The following is a 24,371-nucleotide window of genomic DNA, read 5'->3' on the forward strand; positions in this document are numbered from 1 at the left end:
TGAAAGAGGAAAACAGTGAGTATAAAATTGTGCATACTCTATGGAATTGCTGAGAAATATATATTATATTTGTGTTAAATCAAAAATCAACTGGTTTCTTTCACTGAGTTAGATATCATGGGGTACCTGAATTGGTTGCGACACACTGGGGAAATTACAAAAGAATAAGAAATCCAGAGAGGAAATAAAATGTTTTGATCAAAGGCGTGCCTTGTTTCAGAACAGGGATAGGTAACAGGTCCATGAAATATTGTCCCACCAACCTCAATCTTCCCTCAGTTATGTCCTGCCTACCTGCTTTCTTACTTGCATCCTGTCCAGTAGGTAGTACTGACTGTCACCTGTTGGTGACTTGTTAAAGGTAATGGGTGGTTCACCACACCTTAACCAGGGTTAAGCAGTGTATGCAGAGCCCCAGCCGAGTCTTCAGAGATTTGTCAGCTCCTAGCAGACAGCTTCTTCCAGAGTCCCAGGATAAGGGGAAAACTCTTCTCCCACACAGTTCAGAGTAATAAAGTATTTATTGTCTCCAGATAAAAGACAAAGCTAAATACTGTTATCTACTATATGTAGGCATTCGGGTCTTTGAAGTAAAGATACATATGTACAGAGAGATCCACTACCAATATCATCATGCTAGCTAACACTAACATGACAACATCAGGACACAGACATAGATTAAGAGTCTCGTGCTCTACCAACTGAGCTATTCCAGTGTACTATACAGTACTAGCAATCATTATGTTATTTTATTTTATTGCTTCTGTATTAATTTGTAATCCATTCCAATTTTTTAGCTGAAGTGTCAGTAAGAATGCCTTTTTTAAAATGAACAGATACCATAAATACATTTCTGAATTTCAATTTTAAAAAAATAAAAATGAAATAGAAAGTCGTTAATTTAAACACAGCCTGATGCCTTGATTCTCCCTTCCCTTGATGAATTGCTTTTATACACTACCCAATACATTGAGTTGGCTGGGATGGTAAGAAAATATAGAGGATTACAGAGCTGTTTTAGTGGAAACTGCCAGGATATTCACTCAGAGGCAACCAGGGGGGGGAGGGTCAATGTAAGTAAGTTCTGGCTTTGGTTTTGCGATGCAATGTATGGTTTTGGCATTGCCAGATATTTTCTTATCCATTTGGTAAGATCTTGAATCCTTTCCCTTTTTTTATAATCACAGGCTGCCCGCAGCTTGGTAGGGACTTGAAAACTTAGGAATAAACATAGGAGATTGGCATTGGGTTGAAATGGGCCACAACCTTTATGGATTACAGATGCAGGTAGCTTTAGGCCAAGACATTGGGCCTGAATTCAGTATGAATTCAGTGGTGTTTAACCCATAACTGGGGAGTCGCCCCTGACATGGACCAGGTGCATCAACCCTGTTTGGGTCACCATTGAGAATGGTACTATGGTCCATTAGCCCCCATGTGGGCTCCTGGACAGAGACATCTTTCCTGGACCCCTTTAACAGGGTACCCAATTAGCTAAAGATCTAACCCAGTGCCTTATCTGCCATCTGAGCTGGACCCCCACATTGACGGGCTGCAACCCGAGTCCCCTGTCCACACCCTGTTACCAGAGCTCATTCCCTGCAGCTGATAGATGCACCCCATCCAGTCTGAAGAGAAACTCATTTGATGATTTTATGCTTAACTCCTTGAGATTGCCTCTTAAGTACCTACAAGTAGCGGGCCTGATCTTCCCCTTCCCCTGCAACTGGATTGGCCCTTGTGACAAGCCTTCATACTGCACAGTAGGAAGGGGAAGCATTAAATGTGTCCCCCTATGGCAGCGCAGAAAGCCAAAGGCCCTGTTACAAGACCATGGCCTTGCCGCACAGCAAACGCTGCTCCCCCAGAGCTCTAGGGGAGCAGGGATTGCAAAAATTTATCCTAAGGATTCATTGATATTAATGTGGTAACCTTAATAACTGATGTAGGGAATATACCATGGGTAGGCAAACTAAGGCCCAGGGGCCGGACCCGGCCCAATCGCCTTCTAAATCCGGCCCGTGGACGGTCCAAGAATCAGTGTGGTTTTAAATGAGTAGAATGTATCCTTTTATTTAAAATGCATCTCTTGGTTATTTGTTTGGCATAGGAATTCATTCATATTTTTTTTCCAAAATGTAGTCCGCCCCCCCCCCACAAGGTCTGAGGGACAGTGGACCGGCCCCCTGCTGAAAAATTTTGCTGACCCCTGGAATATACTGTTTATAAAGTGCAATTTGGGTTGGAATATTTTGAGTAAGTTTTCTTCTAGTGCAGCTAAAGGGAGGCAAACATTCTTATGCATTCACACTACACATACTTTGCTAGATTCCACATTGCAATAGAGGATATTGTTCAATACTTTCTTCTTATTAGATGTTCCTTGCTGTTCAATTCAGGCCTTAGTATAATAATGTAACATTTGGGTGCAAAGATGCAACCCAGCAACCCAGCACTGGAGGCCAAGATAGAGAAGATCTCCACTGCAACCATATGTTTACCCTTGGAACTCAGGTAGGATGGAATAAAGGACAGCCAAACACTGCAAAAGACCAACATGCTGAAAGTGATAAACTTGGCTTCATTGAAACTGTCTGGTAACTTCCGGGCAAGGAAAGCTACAGTGAAGCTGACTAAGGACAGGTACCCTAGGTAGCCCAAGACACAATAAAACAGAATCACAGAACCCTCATTACATTCTAGTATAATTTCTTCAGACATTGTGTGTATATCAGCCTCTGGGAATGGAGGAGAGGTTGCAAGCCATACAGTACATATAATTGCTTGGAGGAGGGAGCAGGAAAGAACAATGATGTTGGCCAGACTCTTCCCAACCCACTTCCTCATTTTGGATCCTGGTTTGGTGGCCATGAAAGCTAGAACCACCGTGATTGTTTTTGCCAGCACAGAAGAAACAGCCACTGAGAAGATGATGCCAAAAGCAATTTGTCGGAGGAGACATGTCACCTTCTGGGGTTGTCCAATAAACAGAAATGTGCAAAGGAAGCAGAGCAGGAGAGAGATGAGAAGAACATAGGTGAGAACCCGGTTGTTGGCTTTGACAATGGGGGTGTTGTGGTGATTCATGAATATTCCTAGCAGTAGAGCTGTGATCACAGAAAAAGAAAGAGCTAAAGAGGCTAAACTAAGACCCAAAGATTCTTCATAAGACAAGAAACTTATACTCTTAGGGATGCACAGATCCTGGTTTTGATTTGGATAATTTTCACCAGTACATTTATGGCAGTCATTCATATCTGAAAAAGAAGGCATATATTCTACATCACATGAACATGCCAGAAATCCCAGTAGCATATCATAACTGTTCTTCTTATACTGTCTACATTTATGTGAATAAAGTTGATTACAGTCATACCTCGGTTTAAGTACGCTTCGGTTTGAGTATTTTCAGTTTCAGTACTCCGCAGACCCATCTGGAACGGATTAATCCATGTTCCATTACTTTCAATGGGAAAGTTCGCTTCAGGTTAAGTACGCTTCAGGTTAAGTACGGACTTCTACATTCATAATTCATGTTAAGTACGCTTCAGGTTGAGTACTCTGCGGACCCGTCTGGAATGAATTAATCCACTTTCTATTACTTTCAATGGGAAAGTTCGCTTCAGGTTAAGTACGCTTCAGGTTAAGTACAGACTTCCGGGACCAATTGTGTACTTAAACCGAGGTACCACTGTACTAATATTTTCTGGATCTACTCCATCTATGCCTTTATAATGTTAAGCTACAACTCAAGTAGAGTCCAGAAGTCACTAGACAACACATGTAGACCTTTCTTCAGCTGTCATTAATATCTGTTCAGGGAGGGGGCATGGAACTTCCATCAACTGCAGTAAGTTGGGAAGTCTGAAGAGGTATGGTAAGCAGTAGGGCTGTGCAAAGCCCCTCCCCCAGTACATCTGATTTGTCTCTTACCTTGTCTCAATCTGGTGGACAGCCCTAGCAAGCTCATTGTGCTGAACACATTAAAACATGCAGGATTTTCATTTGTATGCAGGAGTGTGCACACTCAAAGTCTTTTCTGAGATCATATAGGATTCCTAATTATGGGCTGGAATGGGCTGACCACTGTCTTTAACCAGAATCTCCTCAGTATATATTGCAAAGAAGTTATGCAGCATAGGAAAATAATTATATAAGTGAGCACATATACATGCATATAGAAGCACTTCCCTGGTTGCATTTGAAAGAATCATTCCCCTTTAGGAAATTCCAAATTCTTAATCACCACCTGCCTACTGAATCTTTCTAGCTTTCAAGCACTGAGGACAAGTAGCCCTGAGATAGATGGTAGAAGATTAGATAGATAGATAGATAGATAGATAGATAGATAGATAGATAGATAGGTAGGTAGTTGATGATAGATAGATAGATAGATAGATAGATAGATAGATAGATAGATAGATAGATGGATAGATGGATAGATAGATGGATAGATAGATAGATAGATAGATAGATAGATAGATAGATAGATAGATAGATAGATAGATAGATAGATAGATGATAGAGAGAGAGAGAGAGAGATGATAGATATAGGTGTGTGTGTGTTTTAAATTACATTCATTACACATACATCTCTTCTATTTGATAAGCATAAACTGTATATATTTCTTACCTTCCTTCTCAGAAATCTTCCCCTTTGGGCATGGGATGCAATCGTAGCAGCAAAAAGGCTCTCCCTCCTTCACTTTTTTGCTAGAACCAGGATGACAACTCCAAGTACATAAAGAAAGAGGCTGGGTCTAATCCAAAATGTATAATGATAATTTAAAAGATAATGCAGGAATTCCCATACCCTGCCTATAGTTCTGAGCAATTACTGCTGTTTTGTTTTGTTTTGTTTTTTGCCTCCCTCTACACTACAGCTAATTTCATATGTTCAAATAAACTCAGTATCTTAAAAGTGTTGAATGTTATCTAATCACATTTATTTTACACCAAGACTCAGTGCTCATTCTAATTGGAAGAGTTCCAAAACTGTTGGCAAGCAGGTCATACCTGATTAAACCCTCTGTTCCAAGTTATGGCTTCCTCACTGATGGTAAATGCTTGCTCTGGGGGAGCCAGCGGATCAAATCTCCCAACTTTCACTCTATGGAAAGATTGGTTTGAGGAAACAATCCAGTTTGTAATATCCAAGCCAGCTGCTAATTCCCCGTTCTGGTCAAAGGAGACACTCTCTCCAGCACTATTGTTAAATGACACAACTTTCAGAAAATGATGGAGCTGAAATGAAGTTGCAAAGTCAAGAGTTTAGAAAAGGCAGCAGGAATTACAAATATCTGTCTTGCATGACCACAATTTTCTGAACTTTCTTCTAGCACAGAAGAGCAAAGCATAAAATTTTCTTATAATGTGAAAGATATTTTTATGCAGAGGTTGGATGGCCATCTGTCATGGATACTTTAGCAGAGATTCCTGTATTGCAGGGGTTTGGACTAGATGACCCTTTGGTTCCTTCCAAGATTCTATGATTCTATGATTGTTTATTTGTGTTCCATCTGTGTGCAGACATTTGAAATAAAGAAAAAAACATATTTCCCACATTGTCAGCCATAAACAGGAAGAAAACAATAAAGATTCCTTATTAAAAAGAGAAAGGAGTATAAAGCTGTCAGCAGCTACTGCTAAAGATGCTTATACACTACCTCCAGTATTACAGCATTTCAGCTACTGGGGATCATGAGTGAGAGAGGACTATTGTGTTCATGTCATCCTTATTGGCTTCTCATAGGCCTTTGGTTGGCCAGTTTGAGAACAGTTTGAGAACAGAACTAGACAGGCCATTGGTCTGATATAGCAGAGCTCTTCTTATTTTCTTAAGGAGGAGAAGCAAAGGAAAATGACTTTGTAAAATGTGACTAATAGTCTGGTTATGCCAAAGGCAGCAGAAGAATAAAGTTGGGGTCAAATTGGGTGAGAAATGGAGAAGAGTGAAAGCTCACGCAAAAACACAGAAAGGGCTTGGAAAGGCAGTTCATATGGATTCAGTTATTATTCCAGCATATTTTATATTATTCACAGTACCTGCCACAGCTGTTGATGTTGAAGTTTCTGCCTTCCTCTTTCCACCATTGTATTATGTTTGAGCTGAGATAAAGACTGTAAAGCATGGACCACAGCATAAACTGCATTGTAGATGCTGTAGCTGTGGCCAGTCATGCTAATTTCAAAGAAAGGCCCAGGAAGGCTCAACAGGTTCTCCTCCCCTGTGCAAACATTTCCCTTCACTTTGTCTGTTATGGAATTTACAAAAACGCAGCCAAAGGCATTTTGCCAGAAGTCCCTGATAAAACCATCTCCTGTTATGCTGGATGGGTTTCTGCTCAGAACAAATTTGTGAAAACCTGGAGGATTATTGTTGTGGATTGTGAATGAGAGAGACCCATGGATTATTTCTGTATCCCAGGTTCTCTGATAGACCATTGAAGTGAGCTCTAGCTGGGCAGTCAATATCCACACTATACCTTTTGGTTTATTTATGTTATGCTCTTGTTTAGATACATATGGCAACCATCTCAAAAACACAACAGTATAGGATTCTCCATACACTATTGCTACGTTGGCTTTGCTGCTCATGATTTTGTCATTCATCTTTGCCCCCTGTTCAAACATGTCATTAATTTCACTGACCACAGAAAATTTCTCACTTCTTTCTATGAAGGCAAAACATATGCCATTCTGTGAAAAGAGAGGAACCACTGTTTGCACAAATCTATCTCCATTCTCATCATTGTAAGTGACAATCCCAATCCACATCCACCTGAAATGCAGAAGCAAAGAGAGGATTCCTGCATACTGATGGGCCTCCTTGGGAGCCATCTGGTAGAAGGAGATGCCTGGGATTTTATCATTCATCACTGGAGCAGGGCCATATATGAGCTGAAGAAATGGGGTAGTAAAGGAGATAATAGGTAAAATGATAAGTACATGCCACTTGCAAGTGTTCAGAACAGTTTGTGTACATTTTGTCATCTATCTTTAGATAACACTAGGTGAATGCTTGTTCAGCTTAACTTATATCCAGGGCTTCTTTTTTTTCAGTTGGAACTTGCCAGACTCAGTTCCAGCACCTCTCAGGTGGGCACCATTGCCATTCTAAGAGAATGAGGGCAGTGTTCATGGTGAATTCTGGCACCTCTTTTTCTGAAAAAAGAGCATTGCTTATATCTAGTAATAAATTTACTAGCTAGCAGAGCAAGAAGAGGAGGAAGAGTTTGGATTTGATATCCCGCTTTATCACTACCCTAAGGAGTCTCAAAGCAGCTAACAATCTCCTTTCCCTTCCTCCCCCACAACAAGAACTCTGTGAAGTGAGTTAACCCGGTTCACCAGTTTATGAGTCCACTGCTCTTAACCACTACACCACACTGGCAAGAAGAGAATCAGATTAAAACAAGGCTGGGGAAATAGTGGGTGGTTCTTGATTCTCCTGTTTGGTCAATAACACTTGCCTGAAACAAATGAATGGATTCAATCTAGATTTAGGTATACTATTGTCATTATCATTATTGTATTTTATATGTGTGCCATGAAAATAGCTAAAGGAGTTTTTAAAACAGTAGAAAGGATAACCGAAGATGGGTTTAAATAATATAAAATCAACATCCAGGGCAGAAAACTTTTAATCTATCTGGAAAAGTTTGTGAAAACAAGAATTTATAGGAATTAAAGATCAGAGTGGATAACTTCCTTCAGCCTCAGGTCTGCTTTGCCTTTAAGGCAACAATCCAAGGGCCACATAACAGTGGTGAGTGAGGATCAAGGCAAAAGTGGGCAGAGCAACCAATGTGATGTTTTTCTTTGTATAGTAGGCTAGTATGCACACACACTGACAAATCTATTCTCCAAGTAGGCAGTCAGAAGACAATATCAGACTTTAAGTACGAGTTCCAGCCAGGCAAAAGCAGGGCCAGTGAGGGGGGTGGTCTGGGAAAAGTTCCAAGGGGCAGAAAAATAGGACCCTAGGACTGAGGTTCCCCACTCTGGGTATAGATAGTGGGCACCAGTCACATCTCATCAAAAATGCTATCCCACAGAACAGGGGCAGCCACACTAAAAGCTCATGGCAGACCCCTCAAAACCAATAGTGCAGTTTACCAAACTATTGGGATTTATTCTTCAGTCCACCAGTTTAAATGGAAATGCTTTTTGATAAGATTGTGGGTGCAGTTATTGCAAATAAGCAGGCTTCCTCTACTGATGTATCTTGAAACCTGAAGTATCTCCAGTATATGGAATGATTCTCAAAATACAGGCACACACAAATCATCACCTACACAAATGCTTGTAAATGAACAGATACGGTTCTCTGTGTCCAAAAAGGCTTACTTTCCAGGGTTGTTCTACACTTTATTCTTTATCTGTTCTGTATCTGTGGCAGCTTTATCAGCTCAGTTTGAAATTTGACAGTTGTGTATACCTCTGCAGGTAGATCAGATATGGGTAACCCCCTCCCAAATGTTGTTGAACTACAAATCTCATCATCCCTAGCCATTGGTCATGCTTGCCATGCCACATCTAGAGGACAAAGGCTCCTGAGGTAGATCATGTATGCCAAGTGTCATGTTTTTAACCCAATATGTGCCATTTTGTAAGCTACAGAATTTTGAGGCTCATAATGATACTCAGCTCTTTTAGAAGACATCTGAAGGCAGCCCTGTATAGGGAAAATTTTAATGTTTGATGTTTTGCTGTGTTTGATGTTTTAAGTTGTTGGAAGCTGCCCAGAGTAGCTGGAGCAACCCAGTCAGATGGGTGGCATATAAATTTGTTTATTTGTTCGTTCATTCATTCATTCATTCATTCATCATCATCATCATAGAAGCACCATAAGTTATCTATCTAAACAACAACAAAATAAAAAAGGAACTGTGGAGAAAAAGTTTTTTAAAACTGTGCTCATAGTTAAATTTAAAAGTGCCATATTCATACAGAGACCAAAAGACACACAACCTACCTGTGGAAACTTGTAAATATCCACAACGGTTGCCACGTAAAGGGAGGTTAAAGGATCAAGTCCCCCAATGACTGCAATCAGGTTATTTTCAAAATCACAATTGTAGTTGGGAACAAATCTCCCCAGTGTGTATATCAGTAAGATTGTGGCATGATAGGTCCACTTCGCAGTGAAATAACTGTCGTAGATGTGGAAGCCCAAGGTGATATTAGGTAAGATTTGAGGGTTTTCATTTATCTCCTTTACAGCAAATGCCAAGGCCAGAATGTGCTGGTAATTTTTAGGTACTACACTACAATGAGAGTTGCATTCTAAATCAGAAAGAAATTCTAGCTTTTCTAACATTATAGTTCATTATTATGCATCACAGTATTTGTAGAGAAACATTTTCATTCAGTCATTATGCTTAGGTTGTCTATGTAAAGCCCAGTGTACATTCTACGTTAAAAGCAGTATCATACCACTTTGAACAGACATGACTTCCCTCAAAAAATCCTGGGAGCTGTAGTTTGCTTTGGGTGCTGAGAGTTGTTAGGAGACCCCACATTCCCCTAAAAGAGCTAACATTTTCAGAGTGGTTTCCATCCCTCTTCCCAGTAGTTCTCAGTATGGGGCCTAGGATTGCTATTGTTGCAGACGAATCTAGAAAAAAAGAAGAAAATCACCCCCACTCCCCCCCCATCTTACATTCATAATTCACTGTTGTGCTGGACAGGGAAAGAAACAGCAGTAAAATAATGTAAGATAAGGTTGCCTAGGCATGAAGGATCTCAGTGTCAAACACAGTTTGGTAGGGAAAATAAAAAGTTAAATTTGTGCTATGCAATTTGCCTTGACATTTTGTATACATACAGCACCAATCCAGAATCACAGTTCTCCTAGCACCCTACACTTCTAAGAACAACTACAATAGTAATTAAATTATGCATCAATTTGTGTTTGTTTTAAAAAAGATAACTCCTCACGCAAGCTCTTCAAACAATGTTGGTGGGGGTTCTTCATTGAATGTTATTGATTCAGAGATGATGAAGGTCTGAGAAGCAATGGCTCCAATGATTAGGTCTCCCTTCTGATGATACTCATGAAGTGGATAGTGTGGATCACCAACCAGGCATTTAATGATGTGAGACTTGCAGACCATGGGTGGAAGTAGTGCAATAAGTATAGCCAGCAATGATATCATTCTGAGTACCAAACTTTGAATGCTGCATGGTTTATATCTCTATCATCCTATTGGTTATTCTAGTGGTCACTGCAAATATAAGGGTATGTGCTGGATAGCAGCAAAGTTAATTACAGTCCTTTTAGTAATTGAAAAGGAAGAGAATTACCAATTGAAAGTTGGGCTTTCCCTGTGGAATTGCTAAGAAAACATGTTTGTTATGTTAAAATAGCATTTCTCATTCATTTAGTTAGACAACAAGGGACAATGTGGAGATGGTTCAGTCGGTAGAGCATGAGACTATTAATCGCAGGGTCATGGGTATGAACCCCACGTTGAGCTAGTTTTCGTGAATATTTGGAAAGCACCATATGCCATTTTGAATAAAGGTGCTAGACCAAACCATTCCAAAGTGTACTGGAGTTATCATTGTCCAATTTGACATTATGGGTACTGAGATTAAGGAGTTGGGTTGACACTATATTTGGATACTATTTGAAGCCATTTTGAATAAAGATGGTGAACCAAAATGTTCAAAAGTGCATGGATTTCGACAAATTTGAAAATATTGTTGCCCAATTTAGTATAGTGGTTACCAAAATGGAGATTTTACTTTATTTTTCTAAACCATCAGAACAGTGATACCCACACCTGAATGCTGTATATACTGCCAAAATGAAAACTGCATTAAAACATTTTTTTTCTGAAGTGAATTGTGCATTCATGAAGACAGTAGACAGAAACATTACAAAGTGCATTGATGTGGACACCTCTGAAGATACTGCAACCCATTTTAGCCTGAGGCCGATGCAGACAAACCTTTATACAGCAGATCATAAAAAATGACAGAGATCTGTATAATTTTCATGTTTTCCTTCTTATTAGCAGTTCCCTGCTGTTCAGCTCAGGCCTCAACACAATAATGTAACATTTTGGGGCAAAGATGCAACCCAACAACCCAGCACTGGAGGCCAAGATAGAAAAGATCTCCACAGCCACCACATATTTTCCCTTCATGCTCAAGTAGGTTGGGACAAAAGAAAGCCAAACACTGCAAAATAGCAACATGCTGAAAGTGATAAACTTGGCTTCGTTGAAACTATCAGGCAATTTTCTGGCAAAGAAAGCCACAATGAAGCTCACAAGAGCCAAAAAGCCCATGTAGCCCAAAACACAGTAGAACATAGCCACAGACCCCTCATTACACTCTAATACAATTTCTCCAGCTACTGAGTTCATGTCAACATCAGGGAATGGAGGAGAGATCACCAGCCACATATTGCAGATGGCTGCTTGAATAAAGGAGCAGGAAATAACAACAGAGTTTGCCATTCCTTTCCCCACCCACTTCCTCACCCTGGATCCAGGCTTGGTGGCCATGAAAGCCAGAACCACTGTGATGGTTTTTGCTAACACACAGGAAACAGCCACTGAGAAGATGATGCCAAAAGCAGTCTGTCGGAGCAGACATGTCACTACCTGAGGCTGGCCAATAAATAGCAATGCACAAATGAAACAGAGCAGGAGGGAAATGAGGAGAGTGTAGGTCAGGATCCAGTTGTTGGCTTTGACAATGGGAGTGTGATGGTGCTTCATAAATGTCCCCAGCACAAGTGCTGTAATGAAAGCAAAGGAAAGAGCAAAAGAGGTTAAACTGATACCCAAAGGGTCTTCATAGGACAAGAAACTTGTACTCTTGGGGATGCATAAATTCCTATTTCTGTTTGGAATTTTTTTGTCTTCACACTCATAACAGTCAATCATATCTGAAAAAGAAAATGTTTTGTATTAATCTCAAAAATATGACATGTTTCATCAACATACCGTGACTTTTCCTTCTTTTCTTTTTCTTATTCCATTTTTAAAAAATGGTTTCATGAATATACAACTAAAATTTACAAAATTTGCAATTGTGAATGAAGGAGTCCATCCTGCTTAGGCAGCCAATCAGAAGTACATAATTAACTGAGTGAAAATGCAGAAGGGTTGGAAATCCTTCCTGATCGACTTCACATTGTCAAGAACTAACCAAGGGTTTCCAGTCACTATTCTGTAGCCCCCTCTCTAAAGCACAATCAGAGGGAATATGTCACTGCACACTTATGTGTCTAGTAATCCACTCTTATTAATCAGTAAATTAAAATGATTTCAATCTTAACAAACCTCTGTATGTGCAGATTGGAAGTTAGCTCTTTGCTGGATTTCTCAAAATATTATGATTCAATTACCTGAAGCTTAAAGTTTTAAAATATACATCTAAATACATTTTATGAATGTAAATGCACAATTGAAAAGAACTTGGATGGATAATGCTAAACACATATTGAGAGAAAATGCAGATTTACATACATTTTTAAGAGGATTTTTTATTTAAAAAAATCAAATTAATGAAGCTGTGTGTAAAAATATGTTTGCTAAATGATTAGGTCCATTGCCACCCAAATCTTTCTACCAAGTTTCAAAAACTGGAAACAAAAACCTTGGTGAATATATTGTTTCCTATGGATGTTTTTCTTCGTTTCAGGGAACCATATATAAATTTGTGCATATATTTCTTACCCTCCTGGGTTGTAATCTTCCCTTCTGGACATGGGGTGCAGTCATAACAGCAAAATGGCTCCCCCTCTTTCACTTTCTTGCTAGAACCAGGATGACAACTGTCGGAACATACAGATTTAGGCAGTGTCTAATGCAGAAATGAAAGAGAGAGAAAATGTGATTCTCAGAATAATATAGCCATAATCCTCAAGTTTCTGGGGCATTTTTGAAGTAGCAAAGGACAGTCCCTGAACTCCTGATTGAGCCTCCCATCTAAATGATATTTGTTGGGGGGGGGGAGGGCGGTTCTCCAAAGAGAGCTTTTGCCAAGCACTTTAAGATGGTAGACATACATCTATCTTAGCAGTTCAGGATCTCCACATTTCTTTTTAAGCAGACAGTGGGGGATAAAGAAATCAACATTGTTACAGGAGAAGATCCTGCTCATTAGCTGATGAATGAATTAACATATCATAGAATTGTAGAGTTGGAAGGGACCCAGGGGGTCATCTAGTGCAACCCCCTGCAATGCAGGAATATGTAGCTGTCCCATACAGGGATCGAACCTACAACCTTGGCATTTTCAGCACTACACTTCAACCAACTGAGCTATCATGAACCCTCTCTTATCTTCTTCTTCTTTGGCGATCACTTGTAGCCGAGTAAGATTGTCTTCCATAAACATGGTTTTAATATGAGTCCGTAAGTGACTGTGCGGAGGCCAATTCTGCATCCATCACATCCTTCCACAGTGGGGACATTGGTTTCTGGGTGGGAGTTGATCATGGTGTGGATTTGCCAAGCGTGCCTTCCTCTTAGCACATTTCTCCCTTGCGTTCTGAGTTCGAGTGTCTTCAAAACCCGTGACACCTTTGGCAAAGGCTGTTCTCCAACTGGAGCACTCGCAGGCCAGTGTTTCCCAGTTGTGTTTATACTACATTTTTTTAGATTTGCCTTGAGACAGTCTTTAAACCTCTTTTGTTGACCACAAGCATTACGCTCTTCTTTTAACAGGGTTGTTCAAAAGATCATTTATTGTAGCAGATTGCTTCATTCAGCAGCTGTATTTTTATTCTTTTTATTTTTTTATTTTATTTTTTATTTTTTTATTTTATTCTTATGTCATTAGTAAGGGAATGTAATCAGGTAGAACTGTATATGGATAGCACACTCTACCACATTAAAGGGTAGACTGGGCAGAGAAGAAGGAATGGTGGAGACAGCCTCCCCATCTTGACCCTTCCAGGGAGGAGGAAGAGGAAGACAGTATAGAGTTACAGCAGTGGTTTGCATTAGGTTGCAGGTCAGAGGCAGATGAGGAGAAAAGTTGGGAAGTAATGGGAGATCTGGAGCAGCAGCTGGCTGACCTGTTGCCATTAGAAAGCATTCCAGACCCACCATCTCCCAGAACCTGGTGAGCCTTAAAAGCAGGAGAGCAAAGAGCTCAAAGACAGAAGGCACTTAGCAGCACCCATAGAAGAGGTGATGATGGTGATGAATGAGGAAGTGAGAGAGAAGGGAGGGTGGAGATTCACTCGGGACAATGCCATTATCCAAGAGGCTGGGTTCTATAGCCTCTCTCTGTAAAGTCTGAAATATAAAAGGCTGGAATAAACTTTTCCTTGTCTTTATACTTTCCTGGGCAACCAGCCGGGAGCTGCTGACAGCATCCTGACAACCTCTACATTCTACAGCAGCAGCAGTGAATCTCCAACCCACTGACAAACCTGGGCCTGACATGAAGTCCTATTTGGCCCATGAGGCCACTTTGCCCAAACCACCCATACCTGCTCATCAGCTGACATATTTTTGAAAAGCAAGTCCTGCACTGAACCCTTCGGTCTTTAATTGTGCTGGAAAAATAAAAGCTTTATAAACCTCATTGTTCTGATTGCAGGGCAAGACTTGCAAGAGCAACAAATTTCAACAGGTGGTCACTACAACCCATCTGTTGATCTTGTGATAATATAGTGATATCAAAAAGTTGCAGATGGATAAGCTTTGCCACCTGTCAAAGTTGGCCCACATGATGGAGCCCCTTGTGGAGTTTCTTTGTTACATTAATTCAAATGTTGTCATGGACTCTTTGGATGCAAAAGAATAGCTGGAGACACGAGTTGTGGAAACCCCAATGGAACCACCAAGAGAAGAAGGCTCAGAGCCAGAGGATTTATGGTGGGATGACAATGAGTGGTCAGAGGGAGAAGAGGGAGCAGACTGGGATAGTTGCCAGAAGCTGAAGAAGTAACAGGGTTTAGCAAGCAGGGAGAGTCTGTGGCAGAGAACAGTCCAGAAGCAGACTGAGAAGCAGAGGCTGGAGAGGAGTGGAGCCAAGAGGCAGAGATGAGGCAGGCTGTTGAAGAATCCGGGGCCTCCCCGTCCTGCTGCAACCATCTTCCCTCCCCACTGGTCTCAGAACAAAAGAGGGATGAAAAGAGCAGAGCAGAGACAGACAAGCATAGCTGCCAAGTTTTCCCTTTTCTCGCGAGGAAGCCTATTCAGCATAAGGGAAAATCCCTGTAAAAAAGGGATAACTTGGCAGCTATGCAGACAAGGTGATGAAGTATTGCTTGGGAAAGACCAGGGGTGTGGGTGGGGGGTGGGAAGGAACTGTGGGAAGATGGGGATCTTCAGTCCCTGCAACTGCTTCATAGGGGCAAGATCCAACAGGACTAGTTGCTGTAAACACTAGGCCTGGCCTCCTGAGCTGTCTTGTTTCTTTGAATAAAGAGTTAACTTCATGGGCACCGTGTGAGTTATTGCTGACCTGCCCTTGACAACTGCTTCCGACAGTCGTGCTATTCTCAATCCTAACAACAGCTAACAGTTTTGATAAGGGCCGAACAATGCTAAGCAAAATAACATTTGTATGTTATTCAGGAGTATTCATTCAAAATCGGAATCTTCCCAAATGGCTGATGATTACCCCCTACCTGGTTAAACCAGTTATGCCATGTTATGATATCCTCACTGATAGTAAATGCTTGGTCTGGAGGAACCTGGGGATCAATCTTCCCAACTTTCACTCTTTGAAAGGATTGATTTGAGAAGACAATCCAGTTGGTGACATCAAATCCAGCTACTATCTCCCCATTCTGGTCAAAGGAAATCTTGTCCCCAGCACTGTTGTTAAATGAGATAAGCCTCAGAAAATGGTGGAGCTAGATTGAAAAGGAAATGGCAGTTCAGGAAGGAATAATGTTGCATTGCATATTTAAGGCTGCAGATTCTAAATATCCAATCTGGATAGAAGCCATCTTTTTTCTTTCCTTTTTTACCTAGAAAATGGCAGGCTTTAAATATAAGTATAAAGCCACAAATGTATCACGTTTGGAAGTTCGTTTTCAAATACAGATTGTCAATAATTATGGCATCCTGTTCCTAAAATGCACAAACAACCATAAAAGCACAATTAGGTTATTGAAAGTGATGGCTCTGTGGGTTTCATGGTATATACATTGTGGATTTATATATCATTCTTTCTATATGCCAGGTTTGGAGGTAAATATGGATCCTTATCCATCATCCATGTGCAAAAGGATGGTATGAGCAGGTTTGGGGAAGCCTCAAGATTTGCAGAGGTACAAAAAAAGACTTTAGGGAAGGAAATCCTGAGGAGGGTACAAACCCCCAAACATCCCAATGAGGACTGAGAATATTTAGCAGTCAAATCATGGTTACTGATTGTTAGGGAGGAAAACTGAAAAACTAGGTAGGATAATGGAAATGCCATGGTATTTAATAATAACAAATAAATACACAAATAAATATAATTCATATGTTCGCACACCTCAGTATCTAAGCAAATCCTGAGGTCCTTGAACTCACTATTACCCATAAAGAATGTAGACCAATTTTTTGTGTGGGTCCTTGCCTTACAAGAAAGGGTTTGAGTACATAGAACATACATACACAAACAGGACAATAGTGTACAGCAGGCATGCCCATCTTCCAAGAGACTGCGATCTACTCCCACTATATATATATATATATATATATATATATATATATATATATATATATAAACTGGCAAATCTTAAAACAATGTAGTATAAATACTGACAACTGGGAGACACTGGCCTTCAAGCGCTCCAGTTGGGCTTTGAAGAAACTCGATCTCAGGACGCAAGGGAGAAACATGCTAAGAGAAAGGCACGCTTGGCAAATCCACACCGTGATCAACTCCCGCCTGGAAACCAATGTCCCCACTGTAGAAGGACGTGTGGATCCACAGTCACTTACAGACCCATTGTTAAAACCGTGTTTATGGAAGACAATCTTACTCGGCTATGAGTGATAGAAGAAGAAGAAGAAGAAGAAGAAGAAGAAGAAGAAGAAGAAGAAGAAGAAGAAGAAGAAGAAGAAGAAGGAGGAGGAGGAGGAGGAGGAGGAGGAGGAGGAGGAGGAGGAGGAGGAGGATTGACCAAAGTTGTTGAGCTTTTTTCTCCCTTTTCTTTTGGAGGGGGGGGGAGATCGATCAGGATCACTAGATCGACCACGATCGACCAGGGACACCCCACAATCAACCAGTAGATCACAATCGACCTGTTGGACATGCCTGGTGTACAGTATCTGTCAGGAAGTACACATTTCAAAATCTTTTTACAATTCCAACAAGTAAGGATGGAGGATAAATACTATTTTGTTTGCATCTTGATAACCAATTCGCTATTTATGAACAAATATGTGAACTGAAATACAATTTTCCTGCCAAATTCAGACTTCTCTGAGTTCATTTGTGAAGGAACTTGTATTATATTTACAGGAAATTGCTTGGGAAAATGTATCTGTTTGCAAAAAATAATAACAATAAGGATTTCACAAATATATATGTGGGTACATCATCTCAGGAATGTGGAGAAGAAAATTTACTTTTTGAACTATAAAGTACATGTTGATGAAGATGGAATGAAGAAGGCAAAGATTAGAACTCAGCTGGAATAAAACTCATCTTTTAATTTTCTCTATATATTTCCACTTCAAATTTCAAACATTCCCTCTTCAGTGGTACACAGTGAAGAGGCAAGCCAAATAACTTCCATGCCTTGTTAAATGAGGATGCTCAGCCCCTTACCTGCCACAGATGCTGATTCTGACGCTTCAGTTCTCTACAGCCTGCCATTGGTCTGTATTTGACTTGAGATGTAGACATGGCATGCAAAGCTTGGGCCACAACATAGACAGCATTGTAGATGTTGTAGCTATGGCTGGTCATGCTCATTTCAAAAAAAGGACCAGGAAGATTCTCCAATCTCTCTTCCCCGGTGCAGATGTCTCCCTCCACATTGCCAGAAATTTGATTTGTGAATACACAACCAAATGCCTGTTGCCAAAAGTCCGTGATAAAACCATCTCCTTTTGTGCTAGAAGGGTTTTTGTTCTCAATAAATTGGTGAAATCCTGGTAGATCACGAGAATGGGCTGTGAAGGAGAGAGCCCCGTGGAGTATTTCTGTATCCCAAGTCCTTTGATAAACAAATGATGTTAGCTCCATCTGGGCTGTCATAATCCACACTTTACCTTTTGGCTTACTTGGCATTTGTTCTCGTTCTGACAGGTATGGCAACCATCTGAAAAAAGGCACAGCATACGATTCCCCATAGACCACAACTGCATTGGCTTTGCTATTAATTATATTATCATGAATTTCTGCCCCCTTGTTAAACAAAGCATTAATTTCTGTGACAAAAGTGTATTTCTGAGTTCTTTCAGTGAAGGCAAAACAGATACCACTCTGGGAGAAAAGGGGAACCACCGTTTGTATAAATCTATCTCCATATTCATCATTGCTGGTAAGGATCCCAATCCACGTCCACCTGAAATGCAGAAGGAAATAGAGAATCCCCTGATACTGGAGGTCTTCCTTGGGACTCATCTGGTAGAATGAAAGTCCTGGGGTTTTATCATTCATCAGTGGTGCAGATCCATATATGAGCTAAAGAGAAATGTGGGGAAGAGAGAAAGTGACAGAAATGATAACCACTTTAACTTGAAACATGTTGCTATATCAGCAATTCTTCCAACAGTGCTACAAAAAAGCTATGGAGAGACAGTGGAAGCAGGGGCAGACTTTTGTAATATGGTGCCCTTAGCAAGGACAAAATTTGTTGCCCCCCGTAAATATTTCTAATTTTCACAATAATTCCTTAATTGTTAATTGTTGTTTTGGACACCCTCAGCTTGGTGTGAGGAAACCACTCGCACCAACCTATATTCCTATGCTGGAGGAAGCAGAGAGAACAGTGTCGTGTGTAAGGATTTTGAATAGATTGAAGGTGTAGGAGATAATTGCAATAACACTGGGGATGTCTTGGCTCAAAAGTCTCACTCTTTAGATACTTAATTGTAAGAACATGAGGTATATGGAATTTGCTGCCAAGGAGTGTGGTGGAGTCTCCTTCTTTGGAGGTCTTTAAGCAGAGGCTTGACAGGCATATGTCAAGAATGCTTTGAGGGTGTTTCCTGCTTGGCAGGGGGTTGGACTGGATGGCCCTTGTGGTCTCTTCCAACTCTATGATTCTATGATTCTATATATATCTTGAAGCAGAGCCAAAAGTTTTCGAGAGATAAGAAGTTCCCTGAATGCTCCGCAAATTGTCATTGCATTGGTTGAAATGAAAAATGTAAACTTCTGCTTCAGGAATAGGCTGCATTTTTCAAATCTCCCATCCAACATTCATGCAAAAAACATGTCCCTCTAGTTATTTGGAATGCACACATTTGTTTTTCCAAACTACATCATCCAACATAGATGTGGTAAATCCCTATTCTGGACACAAAGAGAGAAATATCCCACCTGTGGAACCTTATAGATATCCAATATTGTTGCCACTTGAAGGGAAGTCTGTGAGTCCAGTCCCCCAATGATGGCTAAAAGGTTTTGCTTGATGTGGCAGATGTAGTTGGGGACAAATGTTTCCAGCGTTGATGTAAGTAACATTGTGGCATGGCAGGTCCATTTGGCATTGAAATAGCTGTCATAGATGTGGAAGCCTAGAGTGACATTGGGTAGAATCTGAGGATTTTCATTGATCTCCTTCACTGCAAATTGCAAGGCCAGGATGTTCTGGTAATGTTTAGGCACCACACTAGAAAGAGAGTTGCATTCCTTATCAGAAAAGTATGCCACATTTTGTAAATGCTTCACAACTATGTTGTACATCCAGGACCAGTGCTTGTCACTAGGTCAACTAGGCAGCTGCCTATGGAGCAGACCTCAAAGGAGCAATTATCTCCTCACATGAGAGGAATACTGACCATTTAGAAAACAAGTGATAGATTTCCTACAACCAGGACTTTGTTTCAGCTAGAATTTGCCAGAACTCAGTTCTAGCACCTCTTAGGTGCGTGCCATTGTCATTATAAGAGAATATGGGTGACATTCATGCTGAGTTCCGGCACCTCTTTATCTAGAAAAATAGCAATGCCTGCAATGTTTGTTGTTGTTGTTTAGTCATGTCCGACTCTTTGTGACCCCATGGACCAGAGCACGCCAGGCACTCCTGTCTTGCACTGCCTCCCACAGTTTGGTCAGACTCATGTAGGTAGCTTCGAGAACACTATCCAACCGTCTCGTCCTCTGCCATCCCCTTCTCCTAGTGCCCTCAATCTTTCCCACCATCAGGGTCTTTTCCAGGGAGTCTTCTCTTCTCATGAGGTGGCCAAAGTATTGGAGCCTCAGCTTCACAATCGGTCCTTCCAGTGAGTAAATGAACTCTACTCCATGTCTCAGAAATCTCAGAGGTAACAGAGCATCAGTTTAGAATTAAATTGCAAATAATAAATTTTTATGATATTAACCTAAGTAGCCTGTGCTTTTATTTTATTAAAAAAACATATTTAAATGTGGGGGTTGGGCAAACTACAGCCCCCAAATTGCCATGAAGCCTTGACCAAAGGAGTAGATAATTATCACACGATGTCAGCGCTGGAAAGTGGCAAACATTTTGTATACAGATAAATATAGATTAAGGCTGTATCCACATTCCCAATTACTCTACAACTTGTGCTCTCCCCCCCCCCACTGTTGGTTTGGGACATGATGTACACATGAAATGAGCAGCAGTCCATATCTATCCTGTATGTGCTCCTTTGTGTCATCTTATAGTGTTTTGATGCACTTCCACCCAAACCATTTTTAATCCAAATCAAGAAAAAGCATAATCTAGATTTGTTCTAAAACAGTAACCTCTACACAGCCTAAATCTCCAACAATTTATCTTAGATACAGGATGTGAGGATGGGGCTGAGAAAGAACTGCTGCCAGTAAGAGTTCAAATTGAGCTAATTGGACCAATTATAAAACACAACTTTAACACACTTTCATTGAACTGCGAGATCATCCACATCAGTAGAAAAGTAGATGTTAGAGAGAAATGCAAAGAACTTTGAAATGGTTGTGAGAATAAAAGGGGATCAGAAATCTGTTTTGTTTTTTCAGAAGAGGGTCTATTTTATATACCATATTCTAGAATACTAAATATCATGTTTGCAGAAGGCAAAAAAGAGAATTTAAGTATTTCTAAATATGTGGGCAATTATACATGTGCTATTTTATTACAACATTAATTATGAAAAATGATTGTGATATATATATATATATATATATATATATATATATATATATATATATAATGAGGTGCAGGAGGAGAGATGGAGCACAAGGCACACAATGGGACAGATTAACCTTGCAGAAACATTTTTGGCAGATAACATGACAGAGGAATTAAAAGTTTTTTTTTTAGATAACCAGAGTCCCCCCCCCTTAAAAAAGCCAAGGAGACAACTGTTCTTTTTCCATTCTAATTTGAGTGGTCTAGAAAATGATATGCATTCATTCTTTGCCAAGGACTGAACTCCTATTAAGATGTTGCTACAGTACATGTTGTAGAATGGGAAAACCAGAGATCTGTTCAAGAAAATTGGAGATATGAAAGGAACATTTCGTACAAAGATTACCATAATCAAGGACAAAAGTGGTAAGGACCTAACAGAAGCAGAAGACATCAAGAAGAGGTGGCAAGAATACACAGAGGAATTATACCAGAAAGATATGGAGGTCTCGTACACCTCAGGTAGTGTGGTTGCTGGCCTTGAGCCAGACATCTTGGAGAGTGAAGTCAAATGGGCCTTAGAAAGCATTGCTAATAACAAGGCCAGTGGAAGTGATGATATTCCAGCTGAACTGTTTAAAATTTTAAAAGATGATGCTGTTAAGGTGCTACACCCAATATGCCAGCAAGTTTGGAAAACTCAGCAATGGCCAGAGGATTGGAGAAGATCAGTCTACATCCTGATTCCAAAGAAGGGCAGTGCCAAAGAATGCTCCAACTACCGCACAATTGCGCTCATTTCACACGCTAGCAAGGTTATGCTTAAAATTCTACAAGGCAGGCTTAGGCAGTATGTGGACCGAGAACTCCCAGAAGTGCAAGCTGGATTTCGAAGGGGCAGAGGAACCAGAGACCAAATAGCAAACATGCGCTGGATTATGGAGAAAGCTAGAGAGTTCCAGAAAAACGTCTACTTCTGCTTCATTGACTATGCAAAAGCCTTTGACTGTGTCGACCACAGCAAACTATGGCAAGTTCTTAAAGAAATGGGAGTGCCTGATCACCTCATCTGTCTCCTGAGAAATCTCTATGTGGGACAAGAAGCTACAGTTAGAACTGGATATGGAACAACTGATTGGTTCAAAATTGGGAAAGGAGTACGACAAGGTTGTATATTGTCTCCCTGCTTATTTAACTTATATGCAGAATTCATCATGTGAAAGGCTGGACTAGATGAATCCAAAGCCGGAATTAAGATTGCTGGAAGAAATATCAACAACCTCAGATATGCAGATGACACAACCTTGATGGCAGAAAGCGAGGAGGAATTAAAGAACCTTTTAATGAGGGTGAAAGAGGAGAGCGCAAAATATGGTCTGAAGCTCAACATCAAAAAAACCAAGATCATGGCCACTGGTCCCATCACCTCCTGGCAAATAGAAGGGGAAGAAATGGAGGCAGTGAGAGATTTTACTTTCTTGGGCTCCTTGATCACTGCAGATGGTGACAGCAGTCACGAAATTAAAAGACGCCTGCTTCTTGGGAGAAAAGCAATGACAAACCTAGACAGCATCTTAAAAAGCAGAGACATCACCTTGCCGACAAAGGTCCGTATAGTTAAAGCTATGGTTTTCCCAGTAGTGATGTATGGAAGTGAGAGTTGGACCATAAAGAAGGCTGATCGCCGAAGAATTGATGCTTTTGAATTATGGTGCTGGAGGAGACTCTTGAGAGTCCCATGGACTGCAAGAAGATCAAACCTATCCATTCTGAAGGAAATCAGCCCTGAGTGCTCCCTGGAAGGACAGATCGTGAAGCTGAGGCTCCAATACTTTGGCCACCTCATGAGAAGAGAAGAATCCTTGGAAAAGACCCTGATGTTGGGAAAGATTGAGGGCACTAGGAGAAGGGGACGACAGAGGATAAGATGGTTGGACAGTGTTCTCGAAGCTACGAACATGAGTTTGACCAAACTGCGGGAGGCAGTGCGAGACAGGAGTGCCTGGCGTGCTATGGTCCATGGGGTCACGAAGAGTCGGACACGACTAAACGACTAAACAACAACACAGTACATGTAATGAACCCACTTGCCTGTCATGGTGTATAAGGGATTAAAGTATGAATCAAAGTGGAAAACTGAAATTATTAATTCCTTACTTAAGCTCTTCAGGTAATGCTGGTGGGGGTTCTTGGGTGAAGGTTATTGAATTGGAGATGATGATGCTATGAGAGGCAATGCCACCAATGATGAAGTCCCCATTCTGATGATACTGGTGGAGTGGAGGTTGTGGATCAGGGACATTGCATTTAACAAGGTGAGTCTTGGATATTACATGAGGAAGTAGCATCAACATCAAGACCAACAATGCCACCATCCTTGCTACAAACATTGCCTTAATACTGAAAACAACTATTTCTAACTATGACAGTACCATTGAGAAAAAACATTGGCAATTTAGTATCCTTATATGTATGAAATACAGAGTGCAAGACAATGTTTTGGTTTTTTTAAAACCCTGATCATGCTGGCAGGTCCTTGTCTATTCACATTCCCTAATTCCAGCTGTGATTGCTAGAGATTGCCAGCCTTCTTCAGCACTCTCCATATGTTTTGAATTTCAAGTTCCAGCATCCCCCGCTGATTGGGTCTGTTGAAGTTGTAGTCCGAAACAAGCGGAGGACACTATTTGGGGGAAGATTTGTGTATGTTATCTTTTACAGATGGTCTCATTAGCTTTGATAGTGTCCACGTTTGGGGGGGGGGGTAGAGAAATTGGAGAATTACTGTACTTAAGATAATTAAAGGAAAGATAGTCACCAGCTGAAATCTATCAATTCTCTGAGGAATTGTGAAACTGAATTTGTTTGTCTATCTTAACAGAAGCTATCATTTTCACATAGTTTGGTGAGAGTTGGTCATTTGGGCTTACAGTAATGAAAAACAGAGGAACAATGCTAGAAAGGCCTTTTCATGGGACCTTTTCACTTCATTCACAGGAGAGTCAAATTTCTGAATGTTTTCAGGATAGGAAACCTGACTTTTGTTAACTTTGTGAACTGGTCAATTGATTTTGCACGCACATTTCTTCTGTACTTAAAAGGAAAAGCAAGCCTTTGCCAACACACCCAAGAAAGATGGGTA

General features: G+C 40.6%; 2 protein-coding genes across 2 annotated transcripts; both read right to left on the reverse strand.

Moving 5' to 3' along the window:
• Window positions 1-2,355: 2,355 nt before the first annotated feature.
• LOC118095439 (vomeronasal type-2 receptor 26-like) lies at window positions 2,356-10,118 on the reverse strand. Its single transcript, XM_035136689.2, has 6 exons — window positions 9,943-10,118; window positions 8,978-9,269; window positions 6,046-6,900; window positions 5,017-5,244; window positions 4,634-4,760; window positions 2,356-3,257 (listed from the first exon to the last, which is right to left on the reverse strand). Exons 1-6 carry the CDS (start codon window positions 10,116-10,118, stop codon window positions 2,356-2,358), a joined length of 2,580 nt encoding a protein of 859 aa, XP_034992580.2.
• An 885-nt stretch (window positions 10,119-11,003) lies between these two features.
• Window positions 11,004-23,604, reverse strand: LOC118095440 (vomeronasal type-2 receptor 26-like). Its single transcript, XM_060281220.1, has 6 exons — window positions 23,387-23,604; window positions 19,474-19,765; window positions 17,752-18,612; window positions 15,611-15,838; window positions 12,699-12,825; window positions 11,004-11,905 (listed from the first exon to the last, which is right to left on the reverse strand). Exons 1-6 carry the CDS (start codon window positions 23,602-23,604, stop codon window positions 11,004-11,006), a joined length of 2,628 nt encoding a protein of 875 aa, XP_060137203.1.
• Window positions 23,605-24,371: the final 767 nt, after the last annotated feature.

The sequence above is a fragment of the Zootoca vivipara genome, chromosome 13, assembly GCF_963506605.1.
Source record: "Zootoca vivipara chromosome 13, rZooViv1.1, whole genome shotgun sequence".
NCBI lineage: Eukaryota > Metazoa > Chordata > Lepidosauria > Squamata > Lacertidae > Zootoca > Zootoca vivipara.

Excerpts from the sequence above, each read along its gene's own strand:
- LOC118095440 (XM_060281220.1), bottom strand. The coding sequence starts at position 23,604 with ATGGTGGCATTGTTGGTCTTGATGTTGATGCTACTTCCTCATGTAATA. Across the intron at positions 19,766-23,386 it reads GCATTACCTGAAGAGCTTAA|TGTGGTGCCTAAACATTACC; the intron begins GTAAGGAATTAA and ends CTCTCTTTCTAG. Across the intron at positions 12,826-15,610 it reads GGCATAACTGGTTTAACCAG|ACACTGCCTAAATCTGTATG; the intron begins GTAGGGGGTAAT and ends TTTCTGCATTAG.
- LOC118095439 (XM_035136689.2), bottom strand. The coding sequence starts at position 10,118 with ATGGTCTGCAAGTCTCACATCATTAAATGCCTGGTTGGTGATCCACAC. Across the intron at positions 4,761-5,016 it reads GGAACAGAGGGTTTAATCAG|ACCCAGCCTCTTTCTTTATG; the intron begins GTATGACCTGCT and ends ATTTTGGATTAG. Across the intron at positions 3,258-4,633 it reads GAAGATTTCTGAGAAGGAAG|ATATGAATGACTGCCATAAA; the intron begins GTAAGAAATATA and ends CTTCTTTTTCAG.